The sequence below is a fragment of the Papio anubis genome, chromosome 8 (genome assembly GCF_008728515.1).
Source record: "Papio anubis isolate 15944 chromosome 8, Panubis1.0, whole genome shotgun sequence".
Taxonomy (NCBI): Eukaryota; Metazoa; Chordata; class Mammalia; order Primates; family Cercopithecidae; genus Papio; species Papio anubis.
In genome coordinates, this window is record NC_044983.1 from 125,420,758 (window position 1) to 125,443,363 (window position 22,606).

At 41.6% G+C, this 22,606-nt stretch overlaps 1 protein-coding gene across 6 annotated transcripts in view; it reads right to left on the reverse strand.

The window, feature by feature from the left end:
* ASAP1 (ArfGAP with SH3 domain, ankyrin repeat and PH domain 1) overlaps positions 1 to 22,606 on the reverse strand; it is a 397,004-nt gene that overhangs the window by 50,163 nt on the left and 324,235 nt on the right. For all 6 annotated transcript variants that reach the window (XM_017962314.3, XM_017962320.3, XM_017962317.3 and 3 more), the window contains 6 exons: positions 21,389 to 21,575; positions 21,060 to 21,145; positions 19,783 to 19,898; positions 19,578 to 19,645; positions 18,533 to 18,640; positions 14,998 to 15,226 (listed from right to left, as the gene is read on the reverse strand). In XM_017962314.3, the coding sequence (XP_017817803.1) occupies positions 14,998 to 15,226; positions 18,533 to 18,640; positions 19,578 to 19,645; positions 19,783 to 19,898; positions 21,060 to 21,145; positions 21,389 to 21,575 (794 nt within the window). The remainder of the gene's footprint in view (positions 1 to 14,997; positions 15,227 to 18,532; positions 18,641 to 19,577; positions 19,646 to 19,782; positions 19,899 to 21,059; positions 21,146 to 21,388; positions 21,576 to 22,606) is intronic.

A 22,606-nucleotide genomic window follows, 5' to 3' on the forward strand; every position in this document is an offset into this window, starting at 1 on the left:
GATTGATTGAGACAGGGTCTTGCTCTGTCACCCAGGCTGGAGTGCAGTGGTGTGATCTTGACTTACTGCAGCTTTGACCTCCTGGGCTCAAGTGATCATCTTGCTTCAGTCTCCTGTGTAGTTAGCATCACAGGTAGGTGCCACCATGCCCAACTAATTTTTTATTTATATTTTTTGTAGAGACAGGGTCTCACCACATTGCACAGACTGGTCTCAAACTCCTGGCCTCAAGTGATCCTCCTAACTCAGTCTCCCAAAGCATTGGGATTACAGGCATGAGCCACCATATCCGGCCTAGTTGTTTAAATTTTAAAGATTTGGCAGAATTCAAGTAATAAAGCCATCTGGTCCTGGGGTTTTCTTTGCTGGGAGGCTTTTTATTACCGATTCCATGTTGTTACTTATTATTAATCTGTTCAGGTTTTCTATTTCTTCCTGCTTCAATCTTGGTGGTTGTTTCCAGGAATTTGTCCATTTCCTCTAGGTTTCCTAATTTGCTGGCCTATCATTATTTATAATAGTCTCCTACAATGACCTTTGTATTTTTGTGGTATCAGCCTCTTTTTTCATTTCTAGTATTATTTATTTGGGTCTTCTTTTTTTTCTTTTCTAGCTAAAGGCTTGTCAATTTTTTTCATCTTTTCAAAAAAACACAACAGTTGTTGCTTTTCTGTATTGTCTTTTCAGTTGCAACTTTATTTATTTCTGCTCTGATCTTTTTTCTTTCCTTTTACTAATTTTGGGTTTGTCCTTGCTTTTCTAGTTCCCTGAGGTGCGTCATTAGGCTGTTTATTTGACATTCTTATTTTTTTATTTTTTTGAGATGGAGTTTCGCTCTTGTCACCCAGGCTGGAGTGCAGTGACGCGATCTCGGCTCACTACAACCTCCGCCTCCCGGGTTCAAGTGATTCTTCTGCCTCAGCCTCCTAAGGAGCTGGGATTACAGGCGTGTGCCACCACGCCCAGCTAATTTTTATAGTTTTAGTAGAGACGGGGTTCCACCATGTTGGCCAGGCTGGTCTCGAATTCCCAACCTCCCTCAGGTGATCCACCCGCCTCGGCCTCCCAAAGTGCTGGGATTACAGGCATAAGCCACTACACCCAGTGATGTTTTTCTTTTTCCATGTAGGCATTTACTGCTATAAACTTCCTTTTTAGTATTGCTTTTACTGTATCCCACAGATTTTGGATACATCTTCATGTTTTAAGGGTCAGTTCAAATGTAACCTCATCCAGAATCCTTCTCTAATCCATCCCCTCTTCCATGGAACACCTGCTCTATCTCCGAGCTTCCAGGGCTTAATGGCACTAGATATTCTCTACTATACATTACAGCTACAATTTCTCTTCCTTTCCAGATTGTGTGCTTCCATAGGGCATGATCTGTATTATCTCCACAGCTCTCATGCCAGGGCCCGGCACGTTCTGGGTACTCAGTATACGACTGAAAAAGTACAGTAGAGGTTCTTCTTCAAAGACTTTCCTCCCTGTCTAATTAGGAATAAATAGTAACTTCTCTTAGAAGCAAAATTTATTCAAAGACCTGTGCTAACATTCTTAAATATCTACTAGCCATAATAAAGAAATCAATGAACTTTATGTTCTTAGCTCCCACAATTTAGCCTGAAAATTTGCCCTGGCATGCTTATACTGGTTTAAGCAAGCATCAGGTCATGGCCTGTTCCTCTTCCTTATTTGAAGGTGTTTTTACCTTTCTCAGCATTCCACAAGTTACTTCCTCCTTCCTTTGTTCTTCTCTGCCTTTGCCTCTTTTAAAAAGTTCTAAGTTACTAGACAATTAGGACAAATACAAAATATGAGGTCCCGTTCCAGCCAGTGGAAACTGGACACAGCAATAGGATGGACATGTCAGGTTATAAATGACCCTGTCTCATTTGTTTGGTGTATTCTCGTGGCAAAACTGCTGGCAAGTGTACGCTTTCTACAGAAAATACAAAAAGGGCCTTGCTGAAAAAATTAAATTTATGTTCAAGTGCTATTTCTTTACAGCACTGGGAAATAAGCATTTCAAATAACGACTATAAAGATAATTCATGGTGTAAGTCAGGAAGATGTTTTTTCAATATCCTTGTATATCTGGTTTTTAGTTACACACAGAAAAACCAAAGGTTTCTTACACTGGGAGACCAAATAAAAGTATAACTGAAGTTTCAAAGAAAAGAAAAGACCTAGAAGATGGCTTAAAAATCACCTTGACAGTTTCTGAAAAAGTTGTCTGTAGAAATATAATTTACACATTCTAAACTGCCACATAGGAAGGGTAATGACAAAAGTTATATCTATCCAACTTGGGACAAAACACATGAAGATTTTATCACTTTCTTATAGTTTTCTTTTTAAATTTATTTTTAATTGATAACATATATATTTATTACGTGTAACACATCGTTTTGAAATAAGTATACAGTTGGACCTTTGCATCTGGGAGTTCTACATCTGCAGGTTCAACCAACCCTGGATTAAATATATTCAGGGAAAAAAAACCCCACAATAAAGAATAATCCAACAACAACAAAAAACAAACAATATAGTATAGCAAGCATTTACATAGCATTTACATTGTAGTAGGTATAAGAAGTAATCTAGAGATGATTTAAAGTACACAGGAGAATGTGTATAGGTTATATGCAAATACTACACCATTTTATATAAGGGACTTGAGCATTCCTGGAGTTTTGGCATGGGATGAGGTAACTGTACATTGTGAAATGGGTAAATTGAGCTAATTAACAGATGAACTACTTCACGTATATATCTTTTTGTTTGTAGCGAGAACATTTAAAATGTACTCTCTTAGCAATTTTCAAGAATACAGTACATTATTAACTAGAGTCACCAGGTTGTGTAACAGATCTTTTGAACTTATTCCTCCTAACTGATCTAATGGTTTTCATAGCATAAAGCTTAAAAGAGTGGAAAGCTTATGTTAATTACTTTAAAAAGTAATTAACCTTATATTTATACAAAGAAAGACTCAGTGTAGAAGGAAGGAGCTGTTATCTCCACATTCAGATGGAGAAACAGCCATGGTGGAGTAGTGTGTGCTGGAACACTAGAGTAAGTCAGCAGGGCTGGCCAGGATTACAGGACAGGCTGGTGTCCATGATATGTGCCACACTGCTCTGTCAACTGATTTCCACACAGGAAACAGCATTAGCTATCCATCTGTCCCTTCCACCTCCTTCTATGACACTGATAATTAAGAAGAAAGTACTGGGATTCAAGAGACTTATGGCTGATTCTTTAACAATTACTCACCCACCCCTGAATGCCAGAGGCACAACAAGGATTTCCTCTGCTTCCCTTTCCACACCCTGGCAGTCAGGTAACTTAGCTAGAGAGCCTCAGTCAAGGTCAATATTCAGGGCAAAAATCACAGACGATACTCTGGGTCAGCACTAGGTGATTCACATGCAATGTCTTTCGAAGGACAGGGGGAAAAGATTTAAAAAGGCCAAAAACCCAAATGCAAACCAAACCCAAACAAAAAAAAACCACCCTAAAACAAAACACAAATCAAGGGTGACAGCCTATGGTAAGCTTTAATATCAAGCCACTCAAATGACTGTCTTCCCATGAGATAAAAAACCGCAGGAAACTGTAAAGTCATCAATATATGAATAATACCACTGATAGGAAAATATTTCCCATGCGAGTCTGAATCATGCAGTAGTGCGCTTTCATGGTGGCAGGCGCTGTCATACACTGAGCAAGTCTTCACCCTTTCTACTCTTTTTCCTATCTACTGCCACGGATCTCCAAGGAAAGTTGGAGAAATGTCTAAAATGCACACACAGCTGTGTGTGGGCACAACTGCTGCAAACATTTATTAGATTTTCAGCAAGTCAACTATAATACCCATAGACATCTGGTTTAGTTTTACAAGTGTCCCCTCCTTACCCTGGCCACCTATTGCTGTACACGCTTTCACTGATTCTTTCTGCTGTTGTTTATGCATTCGACGAGCAATAATGAGCATCCTACTCTGTACCAGGGATGCAAAGGCAGCTCATTCACAGCCTTTGTCCTTGAGGAGTTCTACTCCTAACTGGAAGAGTGCATTGAAGACTTCCCTAACCCTCTCTCTGAAGCTGTGAACAGCACTTCTCTTTCCTGTTCCTCCAGGAATGCTCCCTAACTGGCCCCAGGGGCATATTCTACTGTGTCCTCTTTCCCTGGAGCCCTAAGAGTGGGAGGTACTTCTTCCTTCTTTACATTTCCAGTGCCCAGAATGTTTGTTAACCTGAACACATGCAAGAAGATTGAACAAACTTGTATTTACTGAATGCTCACTATGTGCCAGTCACTTCACAGACATTATTTCATGCACTCTAAACAAGGTAGACATCTAATCCTTATTTTTCAGTTGAAGACTCTGAAAATCAGAAAGATTGGCTCAATGTTAGGATGAGACAAGTACGGAGCAGGATTGGGCCTTATGAGGAAGAAACCATAGGGGAGTCTGCCCTGTGGCCCAGGTTGGAGAGAAGTGGCATAATCTCGGCTCACTGCAAGCTCTGCCTCCAGGTTCATGCCACTCTCCTGCCTCAGCCTCCTGAGTACCTGGGAGTACAGACGCCTTCCACCAAACCTGGCTAATTTTTTTTTTGGATTTTTAGTAGAGACAGGGTTTCACCGTGTTAGCCAGGATGGTCTCGATCTCCTGACCTCGTGATCCGCCCGCCTCGGCCTCCCAAAGTGCTGGGATAACAGGTGTGAGCCACCATGCTGAGCCCATAGTTTCTCTTTTTACATTTTATTATTTATTATTTATTTTTTATTATACTTTAAGTTCTAGGGTACATGTGCACAATGTGCAGGTTTGTTACATATGTATACATGTGCCATGTTGGTGTGCTGCACCCATTAACTCGTCATTTACATTAGGTATATCTCCTAATGCTATCCCTTCCCCCTGTCCCCTCCCCACAATAGGACCCGGTGTGTGATGTTCCCCTTCCTGTGTCCAAGTGATCTCATTGCTCAATTCCCACCTATGAGTGAGAACATGCAGTGATTGGTTTTCTGTTCTTGCGATAGTTTGCTGAGAATGATGGTTTCCAGCTGCATCCATGTCCCTACAAAGGACACAAACTCATCCTTTTTTATGGCTGCATAGTATTCCATGGTGTATATGTGCCACACTTTCTTAATCCAGTCTGTCACTGATAGACATTTGGGTTGATTCCAAGTCTTTGCTATTGGGAATAGTGCTGCAATAAACATACATGTGCATGTGTCTTTATAGCAGCATGATTTATAATCCTTTGGGTATATACCCAGTAATGGGATGGCTGGGTCAAATGGTATTTCTAGGTCTAGATCTTTGAGGAATCGCCACAATGTGTTCCACAATGGTTGAACTAGTTTACAGTCCTACCAACAGTGTAAAAGTGTTCCTATTTCTCCACATCCTCTCCAGCACCTGTTGTTTCCTGATTTTTTAATGATTGTCATTTTAACTGGTGTGAGATGGTATCTCATTATGGTTTTGATTTGCATTTCTCTGATGGCAAGTGATGATGAGCCTTTTTTCATGTGTTTGTTGGCTGTATTATGAATGTCTTCTTTTGAGAAATGTCTGCTCATATACTTTACCCACTTTTTGATGGGGTTGTTTGTTTTTTTCTTGTAAATTTGAGTTCTTTGTAGGTTATGGATATTAGCCCTTTGTCAGACGAGTAGATTGCAAAAATTTTCTCCCATTCTGTAGGTTGCCTGTTCACTCTGATGGTAGTTTCTTTTGCTGTGCAGAAGCTCTTTAGTTTAATTAGATCCCATTTGTCAATTTTGGATTTTGCTGCCATTGCTTTTGGTGTTTTAGACATGAAGTCCTTGCCCATGCCTATGTCCTGAATGGTATTACCTAGGTTTTCTTCTAGGGTTTTTATGGTTTTAGGTCTAACATTTAAGTCTCTAATCCATCTTGAATTAATTTTTGCATAAGGAGTAAGGAAAGGATCCAGTTTCAGCTTTCTACTTACGGCTAGCCAATTTTCCCAGCACCATTCATGAAATAGGGAATCCTTTCCCCATTTCTTGTTTTTGTCAGGTTTGTCAAAGATCAGATGGCTGTAGATGTGTGGTATTATTTCTGAGGGCTCTGCTCTGTTCCATTGGTCTATATCTCTGTTTTGGTACCAGTACCATGCTGTTTTGGTTACTGTAGCCTTGTAGTATAGTTTGAAGTCAGGTAGTCTGATGCCTCCAGCTTTGTTCTTTGGGCTTAGGATTGTCTTGGCAATGAGGGTTTTTGGTTCCATATGAACTTCAAAGTAGTTTTTTCCAATTCTGTGAAGAAACTCATTGGTAGCTTAATGGGGATTGCACTGAATCTATAAATTACCTTGGGCAGTATGGTCATTTTCACTATATTGATTCTTCCTATCCATGAGTATGGTATGTTCTTCCATTTGTTTGTGTCCTCTTTTATTTCACTGAGCAGTGGTTTGTAGTTCTCCTTGAATAGGTCCTTTACATCCCTTGTAAGTTGGATTCCTAGGTATTTTACTCTCTTTGAAGCTATTGTGAATGGGAGTTCATTCATGATTTGGCTCTCTGTTTGTCTGTTACTGGTGTATAAGAACGCTTGTGATTTTTGCACATTTTGTATCCTGAGACTTTGCTGAAGTTGCTTATCAGCTTAAGGAGATTTTGGGCTGAGATGATGGGGTTTTCTAAATATACAATCATGTCATCTGCAAACAGGGTTAATTTGACTTCTTCTTTTCCTAACTGAATACCCTTGATTTCTTTCTCTTGCCTGACTGCCCTAGCCAGAACTTCCAACACTATGTTGAATAGGAGTGGTGAGAGAGGGCATTCCTGTCTTGTGCCAGTTTTCAAAGGGAATGCTTCCAGTTTGTGCCCATTCAGTATGATATTGGCTGTGGGTGTGTCATAAATAGCTCTTATTATTTTGAGATATGTTCCATCAATACCAAATTTATTGAGTTTTTTTTAGCATGAAGGGCTGTTGAATTTTGTCGAAGGCCTTTTCTGCATCTATTGAGATAATCATGTGGTTTTTGTCTTCGGTTCTGTTTATATGCTGGATTACGTTTATTGATTTGCGTATGTTGAACCAGCCTTGCATCCCAGGGATGAAGCCCACTTGATCATGGTGGATAAGTTTTTTGATGTGCTGCTGGATTTGGTTTGCCAGTATTTTATTGAGGATTTCTGCATCGGTGTTCATCAGGGATATTGGTCTAAAATTCTCTTTTTTTGTTGTGTCTCTGCCAGGCTTTGGTATCAGGATGATGTTGGCCTCATAAAGTGAGTTAGGGAGGATTCCCTCTTTTTCTATTGATCGGAATAGTTTCAGAAGGAATGGTACCAGCTCCTCCTTGTACCTCTGGTAGAATTTGGCTGTGAATCTGTCTGGTCCTGGACTTTTTTTGGTTGGTAGGCTATTAATTATTGCCTCAATTTCAGAGTCTGCTATTGGTCTATTCAGGGATTCAACCTCTTCCTGGTTTAGTCTTGGGAGAGTGTAAGTGTCCAGGAAATTATCCATTTCTTCTAGGTTTTCTAGTTTATTTGCGTAGAGGTGTTTACAGCAAATGGTAAACACCTGATGGTAGTTTGTATTTCTGTGGGGTCAGTGGTGATATCTCCTTTATCACTTTTTATTGCATCTATTTGATTCTCCTCTCTTTTCTTCTTTATTAGTCTTGCTAGTGGTCTATCAATTTTGTTGATCTTTTCAAAAAACCAGCTCCTGGATTCATGGAGTTTTTGGAGGGTTTTTTGTGTCTCTATCTCCTTCAGTTCTGCTCTGATCTTAGTTATTTCTTGCCTTCTGCTAGCTTTTGAATGTGTTTGCTCTTGCTTCTCTAGTTCTTTTAATTGCGATGTTAGAGTGTCAATTTTAGATCTTTCCTGCTTTCTCTTGTGGGCATTTAGTGCTATAAATTTCCCTCTACACACTGCTTTAAATGTGTCCCAGAGATTCTGGTATGTTGTATCTTTGTTCTCATTGGTTTCAAAGAACATCTTTATTTCTGCCTTCATTTCGCTATGTATGCAGTAGTCATTCAGTAGCAGGTTGTTCAGTTTCCTTGCAGTTGAGTGGTTTTGATTGAGTTTCTTAGTCCTGAGTTCTAGTTTGATTGCACTGTGGTCTGAGAGACAGTTTGTTATAACTTCTGTTCTTGTACATTTGCTGAGGAGTGCTTTACTTCCAACTATGTGGTCAATTTTGAAATAAGTGTGATGTGGTGCTGAGAAGAATGTATATTCTGTTGATTTGGGGTGGAGAGTTCTGTAGATGTCTATTAGGTCCGCCTGGTGCAGAGTTGAGTTCAATTCCTGGATATCCTTGTTAACTTTCTGTCTCGTTGATCTGTCCAGTGTTGACAGTGGGGGTGTTAAAGTCTCCCATTATTATTGTATGGGAGTCTAAGTCTCTTTGTAAGTCTCTAAGGACTTGCTTTATGAATCTGGGTGCTCCTGTATTGGGTGCATATATATTTAGGATAGTTAGCTCTTCCTGATGAATTGATCCCTTTACCATTATGTAATGCCCTTCTTTGTCTCTTTTGATCTTTGATGGTTTAAAGTCTGTTTTATCAGACTAGGATTGCAGCCCCTGCTTTTTTTTTTTGTTTTCCATTTGCTTGGTAGATCTTCCTCCATTCCTTTATTTTGAGCCTATGTGTGTCTCTGCATGTGAGATGGGTCTCCTGAATACAGCAAACTGATGGGTCTTGACTCTTTATCCAATTTGCCAGTCTGTGTCTTTTAATTGGAGCATTTAGTCCATTTACATTTAAGGTTAATATTGTTATGTGTGAACTTGATCCTGTCATTATGATATTAGCTGCTTATTTTGCTCATTAGTTGATGCAATTTCTTCCTAGCATCGATGGACTTTACATTTTGACATGTTTTTGCAATGGCTGGTACCGGCTGTTCCTTTCCATGTTTAGCGCTTCCTTCAGGATCTCTTGTAGGGCAGGCCTGGTGGTGACAAAATCTCTAAGCATTTGCTTGTCTGTAAAGGATTTTATTTCTCCTTCACTTATGAAACTTAGTTTGGCTGGATAATTCTGGGTTGAAAGTTTTTTTCTTTAAGAATGTTGAATATTGGCCCCCACTCTCTTCTGGCTTGTAGAGTTTCTGCCCAGAGATCTGCTGTTAGTCTGATGGGCTTCCCTTTGTGGGTAACCCGACCTTTCTCTTTGGCTGCCCTTAACATTTTTTCCTTCATTTCAACTTTGGTGAATCTGACAATTATGCGTCTTGGAGTTGCTCTTCTTGAGGAGTATCTTTGTGGCGTTCTCTGTATTTCCTGAATTTGAATGGTGGCCTGCCTTGCTAGGTTGGGGAAGTTCTCCTGGATGATATCCTGCAGAGTGCTTTCCAACTTGGTTCCATATTCCCCGCTACTTTCAGGCACACCAATCAGACGTAGATTTGGTCTTTTTACATAATCCCATATTTCTTGGAGGCTTTGTTCATTTCTTTTTACTCTTTTTTCTCTACACTTCTCTTCTCACTTCATTTCATTCATTTGATCTTCAATCACTGATACTCTTTCTTCCAGTTGATAGAGTCAGTTACTGAAGCTTGTGCATTTGTTACGTAGTTCTCGTGTCATGGTTTTCATTTCTATCAGTTCTTTTAAGGTCTTCTCTGCATTGATTATTCTAGTTATCCATTCATCCATTCTTTTTTCAAGGTTTTTAGTTTCTTAGCGCTGGTTACGCAGTTCCTCCTTTAGCTCTGAGAAGTCTGATCGACTGAAGCCTTCTTCTCTCAACTCGTGGAAGTCATTCTCTGTCCAGCTTTGTTCCGTTGCTGGCGATGAGCTGCATTCCTTTGGAGGGGGAGATGCACTGCCTTGCAGTTAGATCTCAGACTGCTGTGCTAGCAATGAGGGAGGCTCCATGGGTGTGGGACCCTCTGGGCCAGGTGTGGGATATAAATCTCCTGGTGTGCCGTTTTCTAAGACCCTTGGTAAAGTGCAGTATTAGAGAGGGAGTTATCCGATTTTCCAGGTGTTGCGTGTCTCAGTTTCCCTTGGCTAGGAAAAGGAATTCCCTTCCCCCTTGTGCTTCCTAGGTGAGGTGATGCTTCGCCCTGCTTCAGCTCTCGCTGGTTGGGCTGCACCCACTGACCAGCACCGACTGTCTGACACGCCCCAGTGAGATGAACCCGGCACCTCCGTTGAAAATGCAGAAATAACCCGTCTTCTGTGTCGTTCACGCTGGGAGCTGGAGGCTGGGGCTGTTCCTATTCGGCCATCTTGGGCACCCTCCTCTCTCTTTTTTTAAGAAGTATGTATGTATGTATTTTTGAGATGGAGTCTCATTCTGTAGCCCAGGCTGAAGTGTCGTGGTGTGATCTTGGTTCACGGCAACCTCTGCCTCCTGGGTTCAAGCAATTCTCCTGCCTCAGAATCCTGAGTAGCTCGGATTACAGGCACAGGCCACAGCGCCTGGCTAATTCTGTGTATTTTTAGTAGAGACGGGGTTTCACCATATTGGCCAGGTTGGTCTCGAACTCCTGACCTCAGGTGATCTGCCTGCCTTGGTCTCCCACAGTGCTGGGATTACAGTTATGAGACACCACACCTGACCACAGTCTCTTTTGTATGGCAGAGAAAAGAAGGCTTCTTGGAAGAGGAGAAGGTGATGCTTGAAAGGCTTTTCAGGAGTTCACAGCTGTCCAGGCAGCCATGGTTTGGCTTGACACAGACTGCTCTGCCTTAGTTTGGTACTCTCAAACTACTGCACATACTTTCATTAATGAGAGTAGTTAGTCTCTTTCTTCACCTAGCTGTTGGCAAGGTAGCAACTGATTCAATTTTCTCTGTGGCACCAACCCTTCATCAACAAGCATCTATTGAGGCTCTCAGTATGCCAGGCACCATGTTATTTTTGCGCAGGTTATCTGCTAGTTTATTAGTTCCAAGCCAGAGCCTGTCTAAGGTAGGAAGTCTACATTATAGCAAATATGTATGAAATGCAGAATTAATACTTACAGGTATTCACATGCTATTGAGAAGGGCTATATAACGCCTGATTCTAGAGGCCTGGCTTCAGGAATAGATGGAAATGAACTGTAATTAGTATATCAGTCATTTGCCTTTCTAAAAGCTTAAAAGGTTAGTTCTTTTAAGCATGTTAAAGAAGCTTCTTGAGATTGGAATTATCATTCTTTTACTTAACACATCCTTTCTCTGAGTTAAGATGCCTACCAAGTGCCCAGTCTCATTATCCAGAGCATTTGTTAATTTAACAGTCTTGGCTGGGCATGGTGGCTCACCCCTGTAATCCCGGCACTTTCGGAGGCCGAAGCAGGTGGATCACCTGAGGTCAGGAGTTCGTGACCAGCCTGGCCAATGTGGTGAAACCCTGTCTCTACTAAAAATACAAAAATTAACTGGGCATGGTGGCGGGCGCCTGTAATCCCAGCTACTTGGGAGGCTGAGGCAAGAGAATCGCTTGAAAACAGGGAGGTGGAGGTTGCAGTGAGCCAAGATTGCGCCACTGCACTCTAGCCTGGGCAATAGAATGAGACGTTGTGTCAAAAAGACAGCAGGATTGCTCAAGATCAGAAGTTCAAGGGTGCAGTGAGCTATGATTATACCACCGTACTCCAGCCTCGGGAACAGGGCAAGCCTCCACTTCTAAAAAATAAATAAACCTAGGTTCTGTGATATTATTTTAATTAAACGTTAAAAAGAAACTAATCTTGGCAAGCCTCAAGAACCGGTTTTTTTTGTTTTTTTCTTTTTTGAGATGGAGTTCCACTCTTGCCTCCCAGGTTCAAGCGATTCTCCTGCCTCAGCCTCCCGAGTAGCTGGGATTACAGGCAGGCACCACCACATCTGGCTAATTTTGTATTTTTAGTAGAGACGGGGTTTCTCCATGTTGGTCAGGGTGGTCTCGAACTCCCAACCTCAGGTGATCCGCCCACCTCGGCCTCCCTAAGTGTTGGGATTATAGGCATGAGCCACCGCACCCAGACCAAGAGCCAGAGTTAATAAACGTACGGTAGAAGTGGGGTGGGGGCAGGGGGAAGCTACCGATCACAAACGAGAAACTGCCTCACACTTAAATTAATTTTATAGCTTTGATTTAGTCTCTCTGGATCCCACATCTGAAGAGGGGTTAGGCAGCGAAATGTTTCTGTATGGGGCTTGAGGACAGTGATTTTGGGATTCTGAGCTACTGAGCTCCTCTGAGACTATGGGGCACTGCTCACGTATAAGCACAAGGGGGCTTTGCTTGATGGTAATTTAGGTCAAGCTTCCTTGAATTTTGATGAGGCAGCTGGAGTTTCTTGAAAATATTCCTCAGCTAGATTCAGAATAATTCTTTCTCCTCTTCCCCTTTGTGGGGACTTTATCTCAAGTGTCTGTTTCTGTCTCACCGGAAGACTTAATTTAGGGGTCCTTCAGACCCCTAAATTCACAGTTGAGGAAATGACTTCTGCTGCAAATAGAGACCTCTGCTTTATTTGTCATGGAGAACAAGGAACTCAAATGAGAGATCCAAGACATCCTTGTTTTCATGCAAATGGTTCTATCAGTTCAACAGAAGGAAATGAAAAAAACATAGGGGCCAAAAAACAGAGAAGAATTATCTCTGCACAGAGAGCATCAGCTGATCTTTAACAATGTCTTCTAAGAGCTCCATTCTAAACATTATCAGTTTTCCAAATGTAAGCGCATGTGAGCTGAGCTAGCTATGGGATATTGCACATTTCAAATCCCTCATAAAAGTCATGAGAAGGCTGTACTCCCTACGTCATAACAGCAGACAGGCCAAATCTCTGAATTTGATGTCCTAAACAGCCATGAAGAACACTCTTGGTTTTTGTAGGGAGGATTTCTATTTTCAATTATGGGCTTTTTGTGGGGGAAGTGGGGAAAGTACTCTATCCTTAGATGACCATGGTTGCTGTGGCCAAGTCTGAAACACTTGTTTTAGCAGCTGGAACACTAAATAAATTTAGTCTTTGTCTTCTGGGTCTTTGGTAAAGAGCTGGTTAGAATTTATTCAAGGCATGAGAGATATGCTTGGCACGAAGTCAGACAGTATATATTATGAGTTTCTGTGTCCCCCTTGAGATAAAATGACAGAAGGGAGTGGAGGGAAGTGAGGGGGTCTCTTGCCCCCTAGGACTCTGGTGTCATTTTCTTCTATAAACAATTTTCAGGACTCTCAATGACCTAGAGGCTCTCTGAACAGGCATAGGCTGTGCCTGTCTAGACAGGTCCCCATTGCTATGTTGGTAACCACACTCAGGGGATATGAAATCTTTCAGTCACTTTTTTCATTACTGTATTTGGTCTGGAGGCTTCTCACAGTCCTCTGTAGGGTGTAGAAAGAGAATCTCTGCTCTACGTCAGACTGCTACCCTGATGGGGAATGCCATTACCCACAGCTAAGCAGCAACACAGCATTCTTATACTATAGACCTGCAGCTTGATATGTGAGTGATTTAAAAACATACATTTTAGTACAATGCATGGAATGGTAAGCAAACACTAGTGGGTTAGACCTTTGGCTTACATGCACTATTACTGTGTGGCCACTGGTTATCTTTGAGTATAGCTGTTCATGGCAAAGCGTTATTTTAACTTTTCTCCGTTACATTATGATCTATGAGGCCATTTGGGGTCTCTCTAAGAACACAGCTCCCATTTATAACACTATTTCAATAGAGAATAAGCTCTGAAAAAACACTGTTTTGAATAAAGCTCACATTTCCCAGAAAATAGCCCTAGTGTGATTCAAATAGGCATGGCATTGTGTAGCGAGAGGCCTTGAAACCTGTGGGAGCATGAGCTGAGAACACAGGGAGAACCCTGCATTTGGATTCACTGGCGAAGACCAAACTTGAAGCTATAGCTCTGGGCACCTCTCAATTATCCCTACTGGCTAGGGTAACACTTTAATGTTAGCCTGAGGCGCCAGCCCTGTGAGACATTTGACAACACACAGCACAACAACCCTCCTCTGAGTAGGATTCCTCGTCTGGGTGCAGTGGCTCATGCCTGTAATCCCAGCACCTTGGGGTGTCAAGGTGGGAGGATCAGTTGAGTACAGGAATTCAAGACCAGCCTGGGCAACATAGCAAGACCTCGTCTCTACCAAAAAAAAAAAAAAAAAAGAAAAAAAAAAAGCTGGGCATGGTGCCACGCACCTGTGGTTCCAGCTATTTGGGAGGCTGAGGTGGGAGGATCAGGATCACTTGAGCCCCGGAGATGGAGGCGACTGAGCAAGACCTGTCTCAAGGGAAAAGAAACTCCTCTCCAAGTACTGTCTCTGGAAAAATGATCCTCATTAGAGAGTACAAGAGAATGGGCTTTGGTCACACAGAACCTGGGTTAGAATCCCCAGTAGCTGAGAACTATAGGTCAGTTACTCAGTATCTCTGAACAAATCCCCTAATCTACATGATGCCAGTAATTACATAATAGTACCTATCTCATTTTGAGACCACTACATGAGAAGTACTAGGCGTAGAGCCTCTCACAGGCAAGTGCTCCATAACTATTAACTACCACTAGTATTACTAGCATCTTCAAAAGAGAGGCATTTTAACGCAGAGAAAAGTAACTTTCCAGATAACTGAAATTCCACTCCACAATATAAAAAGTACAGGTTCTGGAGCCACGTGGAGCTCGGATTGAATTTCCACTTTACCTCTTACCAGTGGTGTGACCTTGGGCAAGTCAGTGTACCTCACTGAGCCTTAGTTTCCTCTTCTGTAAAATGGGCACAAAAGCACATACTTCACAGGGTTGTTGTGAGGTTAACACAAATAATGCACAATGAGTGCCCACAGCACTGCCTGTCCTGCTCTTGGTGCCTGGCAAATGGCATGGTCCCTATTGCAAGCTGCTCCTGACAACACGATCCACGCCACTCAAATGTAACTTGCAATTCTTACCTCAAAGCTGGCTAGACTACCAGCTCTGAGAATGGAGTCACAAGCCCTTCTCAAAGCCCATACCTTTCCCGGCGTTTCTAGGAGGCAGAGGGGGAGCCTCTGTGGTTGGTGATGTGGGTGAGTCTGTGCTTGTGGAGACGAAGATCTGGTTGGTGAAGGCTCCGTAGGAGAGCCGCTGTTTGTCCCTTGGAGTGCTGAATCCTGGCAGTGCCGGCTTGTCCTGGGGGGAGATGCTGGAGGAGTGGCAGAAGCTCTGAGGTCTGGGGGAGCGCTCTTTCTTGATGGGGCTTGGCTGGCAGATGAAATAAGAAGGTGAAATAATAATCAAGGACCACCCTTCAGGTGTACAGAGGGCCTCTGCAGGGCAGGCGCAGGTGGGAATCTGGGTTCTTGTGGCTCTCTGAGCTTTATGAGGTCGGCCACAACGAGCCTCATGGTGGTGACACAGTACAAGGGGAGGATCTAGATACCACACTTTTATATCTTTCACCACTATGAATAATCACACTAGTGCAACACTGGTTAGGATCAGCAGCAGTGTCAGAAGCACAGTAAGGTCACAGGTAGATTTAACCTTTAATTAGCAAACACTTTCAGAATGCAGGACTTTTTTTTTTAGCAACATTTGAATAGTATTTCTACCTATTTCTAATTTGCTACATTAAGTTTTCTTCTCTGCTCAACACTTTAATGTTGAAGTTCTCATTCTTTGCCTCTTTTCTCATTTTATATCCCCTGCAAAGTAAACAGATTCACACCCACTGCCCCCTACACAATAATGACTTACAGATCTGTAAATCCAACCCCAATGACTTGTGTTCCACACCAATGGCCCATGAGGTGTCTCTGGTATTTGCGCTTGTGGTGATAGCATTAGGATCCATTCAACTGCCCAAGTTAGAAACCTCAGTGTCACCTGGAGTCCCTGGTTCCTGTATTCACCTTGGAAACACCCCTGGAAGCCACTCCTAGTGCAGATGCTCACCAGCTCCCACTGTAGCTCTAGCCTCTGGAATGGCCCCTTCTCCAGTTTCCTTCCCCCAGTCCATTTTCCACACTGCAGCGAGAGCTGGTGGGAAACCTTGCTCTTTAGACAATAAACCTCTGTGGGCTTCTGACTGCTTGCACAAAAACCCAAAGGCCAAACTTGGCCCACAAAGTCATCCTGATCTGGTTTGCCTGACTCTACAAGGCAGCTGCCTGCCTCTCCCCAGCCAGCCAGGTGAATGTGTCTCACACAAAGTGGTTCTCTCCATTCCTCAGACATCCAGGCTCTACCACGACTCCTTCCCTTGGCACGTGGTGTTCTGGAATGATGCATTCCACCCCACTTCTTTCCCGGGCAAGCTTCTACCTATCCTTAGAAACCGGTCTCCAATGTCCTTGAGAAGGTAGACTGAGGCGGCTGCTTGGTCCTCTGAATACTTCTCAGGAATTTTTCCAAACTCTTATAATGATTATCACATTGTATTATAATTTATTTCCTCTTAAAGTTGTTACGGCTTTGAGGACCTCTTTGGCTATTCCTTACATCCTGCCTGGGATAGAGGAAAAGTCCAATACATAGGCAATCAATTAATGCATGAATGAACTTTCAGAGGTAGTTAACTGCCTATAAGGAAAACTCAGTGAGAACTGGGTTTAATCCTCCAAACTGCGTTTACTAGCTGAGAGACTTTAGACAAATTGCTAAATTCTCTTTGTAAGTTTTCTCTTCTGTAAAATGGGGATAACAATGTCCCTTATGTACTTTTTTTTTTTTTTCTCTGAGATAGGGTCTTACTCAAACACCCACACCCAGGCTGGAGTGCAGTGGCACGATCTTGGCTCACCAAAGCCTTGAGTTCCCGGGCTCCAGTGATTCTCCCACCTCTGCCTCCCGAGCAGCTGGGACCACAGGTGCACACCACCACGGCCAGCTAATTTTTGTATTTTTTGTAGAGAGAGGGTTTCGCTATGTTGCCCAGGCTGGTCTCAAGCTTCTGGGCTCAAGCAATCCACCTGTCTCACACTCCCAAAGTGCTGGAATTACAGGTGTGAGCCACCGCACCCGGTTATGGACTTTCAATAAAGACGATCTGAGATAACATAAGCACTTAAAACTGTCTAATCCATATTTAATGAACATAATTCCTTAATGACGGGCATACATTCTGAGAAATGTGTTAGGTGATTTCATTCTTATGCAAACATCATAAGAGTATACTTACACAAACCTAGATGGGAGAGCCTACTACACACCTAGGCTATATGGTATAGCCTATTGCTCCCAGGCTAAAACCTGTACAGCATGTTACTGTACTAAACACTGTAAATGACTGTAACACAATAGTAATTACTTGTGTATCTAAACATAGAAGAGGTAAAATAAAAATATGGTATATGAGATTAAAAAATGGTACATCTATGTAGGACACTTTCCATGAATGGAGCTTGAAGGACTGGAAGCTGCTCCGGGTGTGAGTGAAGGCCTAGGATATTATTGTACATTTTTATACAACTCAGTGCAGTAGGCTGGTTTATACCAACATCCCCACAACCATATGAGGAATGCGTTGCACTATGGTATTACGACATCTATGGCATCACTAAGTGATGGCTACTTTTCAGTTCCATTTTAATCTTACAGGGATCCCCATTGAGTACGCAGTGTGTTGTGAGCCGAAACATTATATGGTGCGCGATTATGTTCAATAAATAACAACTGTTATTTACTTACTAATTACTTGTTTTGAAGGTTAATTTTTTGTTTACTTTTTTTTTTTTAGATAAAGGGTCTTGCTCTGTCATTCAGGCCAGAGTGCAATGATCATAGCTCATTGCAGCCTCAAACTCCTGGGCTCAAGCAATCCTCCTGCCTCAGCTTCTCCAGTAGCACCATCACGTTTTATTGATTTATCCATTTACTTTATAGAGACAGGGTCTCACCATTTTGCTTAGGTTGGTCTCAAATTCCTGGCCTCAAGCAATAGTTCTGCCTTGGCCTCCCAAAGCGCTGGGATTACAGGCATAAACCACCATGCCCAGCCTCATGGTCAATTTTATGTGTCAACAGGCTACAGTGTCCTGGTGTTTGGTAAAACACTAGTCTGGATGTTACAGTAATTTTTTAGATGCAATTATCATTTAAATGAGTAGATTTCAAGTCAAGGGAACTGCCCTTCATGATACGGGTGTGCCTCACCTAATCGGTCAAAGAAAGGCCTTAAGAGAAAAGACTGAGGTCCCCCAAAGAGGAAGGAATGCTGCCTCCAGACTGTCTTTAGCCTGAAGACTGCAACATTAACTCCTGCTGGGATTTCCAGCCTGCTGGCCTGCCCTATGCATTTTGAATTTGACAGCCCCTTCAATCATGTGAGAGAATTCCTTAAAAAAAAAAAATTCTCTTTCTCTCTCCCTATCCTATTGGCTCTGTTTCTGGACAACCTTAACATAGCTGTTAAATGGTGCCCAATAAGGACTGAACAACAAAAATGGCCCTGGTACATCGGATCATAAAACCACAATCAATCAATCTCACCAAAAATGGATCTTGTCTACACAGAGTAGAAAAGTTGGGGTAAGTGTTAAGGAATTTGAGGACATAATTTATACTCACTTTGTCATCCAGATCATCATCGCTTTCATCCATCTCCTCCTGTCGAAGATTCCACTCATATTCTACATGGACATGTGGATTGAACTTTCCAGATTTAGCCTGGGAAAGCTGGAAGGAACAGCAAATGTGCACCATTTTAATTTAAATGCTGAAACATCCCAATATTACACAAACACTGAGCAAATCCCACCTTATTCCTAGTTTTCAATGAATCATCTGGGTGTACTACAGGCAACACTCTGATTAGACAAGCTGCACTGCTATGTGACAGGCTCAAGAAGAAATGCAAACAATTGGAGGCAGAGCCTTCTTTATTTTGATGACTTGTCTCCAAAATTAAAAGCTTTCTTCTTATTAAATGGGCTTCAAACTTGCAAATTCCTGGCTGAACGGCAAAATGAGTCTTTGAAGTTTAAGAGGTAGGCTTTTAAGGTCCCAGTCCAATCTGTGGCTCCATTTTCTCATTCATAAAATGGGAGCAGGGATAATGGTCTCAAAGGATTCTTTAAGAATAAAAAGGCCCAACTGGTGAGCCTGGAACCTGGCACTTAGCAGAAACTCAAGAGAATCACACTAATGTGAAGGCCCTGGACTTGCTAAGCAAGAACTAGTGGGGTCAAAAAAGGTGAGTGTGCACAGGAAGGGGAGGGGCTGGGAGAACAGTGTGTTAACATTTTGAAGACCACTGCACTCTGAGCTTTACTTGCCCAATTTTTGGAGCAGCTTCTCAAATAATTCTTTACTGTTAAGCTGCAAAGAAAGTCTTATGGGTCTGGAAAATAAAAAGCATGACCTCAATCCACAAGCCGATCTGGTAATAATACTTCTGTAATGCCTTTCATCTCCTTTAACTGCATTCCAAAAACATGTGGATGACAAATTTATCAATTTACCACTTTTTCTAATGTAGCACATTGCTTATCTGATTTTCTTTAGCCAATGTTAAAAAAAAATATGCATTTTAAATATTCAATTCTAGCTTCTCAGAATGACACTTTTAAGGCAGCCAAAGTCTAATAAATCTCCCACATCCATTTTTGCTTACCAGATCTTCACACTGGGTAGCTTTCAGTCTCTTTGCTATGTCTAGGGCAGTTTCTCCAGCCTGGTTAACTGAAACAGGGAAAAAATTAATTTGCATAATTATCTAGGAAACACCTTAAGAAGGCAAGGAACAATAATCAAATTATGATGTAACACACAACACATGCTTTTAATACAGTCATGAAGACACTGGGACACACTCTCACCTATATCCACAGTGGGCTTGCTCCTGAGCAAAAGCTTCAAACACTCAGGTTTACTGTACATACTACAGTAGTGTAGAACTGTATTTCCCAGGGCCGTCTGCTTATCCAGGTTCCCACTGAAAAATTAGATGATTATTAGAAAAAAAATGACTTACTCTATAACTTAAAACTATAGATTAGCCACTTATTTTTGTGCTGACGACTGAGTCAAATTTGAGACCTAATTATTATAATAGAGAAAATTATGATGTTTCTAACCTAGATTTATAAGCAATACAGTGATAACAGCCAGCATTTATTCAGAGTGCCAGGTACTATGGGACAGACACTGTTTCTTAACGTTTGCATGTATTAGTTCATTGAATCTTTACAGCCATCTGATGGGGTAAGTACTAATAATAACCTGTTTTACAGATAGAAAAACCTGAAGCGCAGAGAGGCTGAAGTGCTTGCTTTCAAGATTTTTAAGATAGGGATGGTGAAGCAGAGATATCTGAACACAGGTAATCTGTCTCTGGAGCCAATGCTTTGAGCCACTATGCTATATTGTCTCTGAGGAAGAAACCTGGACTTTTATACAATTTGGCTTGTGTCTATGTACCACTCTTCCTACATGGGTTCAAATCCCCTCACTATTTTGATCATCTTCTTTGGATGAGCTCTAGTTCCTTCTCATAATCTGTTGCTTACAGAACAGATAAAGAATAAACAATCCAGCAAGTCCAAACTTCCTATGTTCACTCTTATACTCCCATCAGTATATTCCAAACTTGAATGAGCTACTGATCCAGCCACACACATTGCTGCTGTCTTACGAATTTATGAACAATGAAAACTTACAAATCTGGTTGACCTGTGCTGTTAAGTCTTCTCTCTTTTAACCTCTCCTAACGGTTAGGAAATGTGTCCAATCTGTGCAGCAGATTTTTGCATACAGACATAATTTTACATTTATAAAGGCCAAGGGATGGCAAACTACAGCCTGTAGGCCATATCTGGTTCACTGTCTGTTTTTATAAATAAAGTAATAAAGCTTTATTGGAATACAACCACACTTGCTTGTTTACACATTGTCTATGGCTGCTTTCACACTACCATCGCAGAAGTGAATAGCCCTGACAGAGAGACTTCATGCCTGCAAAGCCAAAAATAATTTTTATATCTAGCGCAATACAGAAAAAGCTTGCCAATTCCTGATCTAGGCCACTGATAGGACTGGTTTGTGTTAATTTATAAGGCGAATTCAAGTAATTCAACAGAGAAAACAAAAATGATACCAGTTTTGTACAAGGAAGTCAACCAAATGGAGAGATGTCTGGTCTGCAGTTCGGACGGCAAGGTGAAGGGCTGTCTCCCCAAGCTCCTAAAAAGGGAAGGAAAAATACAAGTAAGTCGATAATATGCTCTGCCAAGGGAGGCTACATATATATCAGTTGCCCCCCAAGTAATTATAAGGAGTACACCTTTTCACTCTCATATTCTCTTGATTTAGACATGGCCACCCAATGTATAAGAGTCTCATTATATGGTATAATGTTAAAATAAGTCACCTTTTAAACTGATTTTCCGCACTACTTTTTATCCTATGATTTTAGTGAGGCCTTACCTGCCCAGGTTCCAGCAGTGGTTCCATTAGCTCTACCCCTTCTGCATAGACTTGAATTAGTGCAAGTAAATCCCTGGATTTGATGGCCTCAAGCAATTCATTTAGTTTAGCTGATGAAGTTGAACATGTCTTCCTTGAAAATCTATGATCTACATACTTTGCAGTGATATATTCTTTTCGTACAGTCCTAAAACAGAACAAAATAAAGAATTTTTATTTTCCAAGTGCTAAGAAAGGTTTACATTTTTCTGACAAACATTTCTCTTTGATAAGTTATTTTAATTAAGATATGCTTCTTTTCACCATTCAAGTAAACCAGGTTTTAGACCAAATTACTCCAATAGCGACAGAATAAAGAAAATAGTATATATTTACTAATATATACACAGGTAATAGATATAGTTACAAAGTAAATGGGCACATAAATCACAGATTTCTTTTTCACCTTGACCAACAGCATGAGAAATCAACTATTTATAAATACTTCAAACTCTGATATACAAGCATATGAAGAAATTAAAAAAATTAAGAAGTTAAACATTCTGAAAGACCAATTAAAAGTTTTCAGGGCTTCATGGAAAGGATTTTTGTCGTCTGATATAACTCCCTTTTTATTTTATTTTGTAAAATTTTTAAAAGGATGGAGTCTTGCTCTGTTGCCCAGGCTGGTCTTGAACTCCTGAGCTCAAGCAATCCTCCTGCATTGGCCTCCCAAAGTGTTGGGATTACAGGCGTGAGCCACTGCACCCGGCCATAACTCTCTATTTTATAGGTGAGGAAACTAAGGCTCAGAAAGGCTGTCACTGAAGCAACTCCCCCAGGTCAGGCATTGAGCTCCAAAGGGGTGAAGATGAGCTGTCTTTCCTGCATAGGTTTCAGTATGGGAGCAGGAGACCTCATGCCTAAAGTCTGAAGGGGTGTGGTACTTTTTCCTTCTCTTGAGAATTGCCTTCCTTACTTCAGTTCAAGTGTTTCTGGTGGGACTGAGCTCACCTCCCAGCCACAGGGTTGAGTATATGACCTAAGTGGTCCAATGGTCGCCTTGGCCACCTCTGGGGAAAGACTAAAATGGAAGTCAGCTCAGAGGAAAGGAAAGGTAAGAGTCAGGGAAACAGAGCTAGCATCCATGTGATGCTGTCAAGCCTGGATCCAGCTGCACCTGAATCCACCCCTTGAATTTCCCAGTTACATGAGCTAATTAATAAAGACAGTAAATGA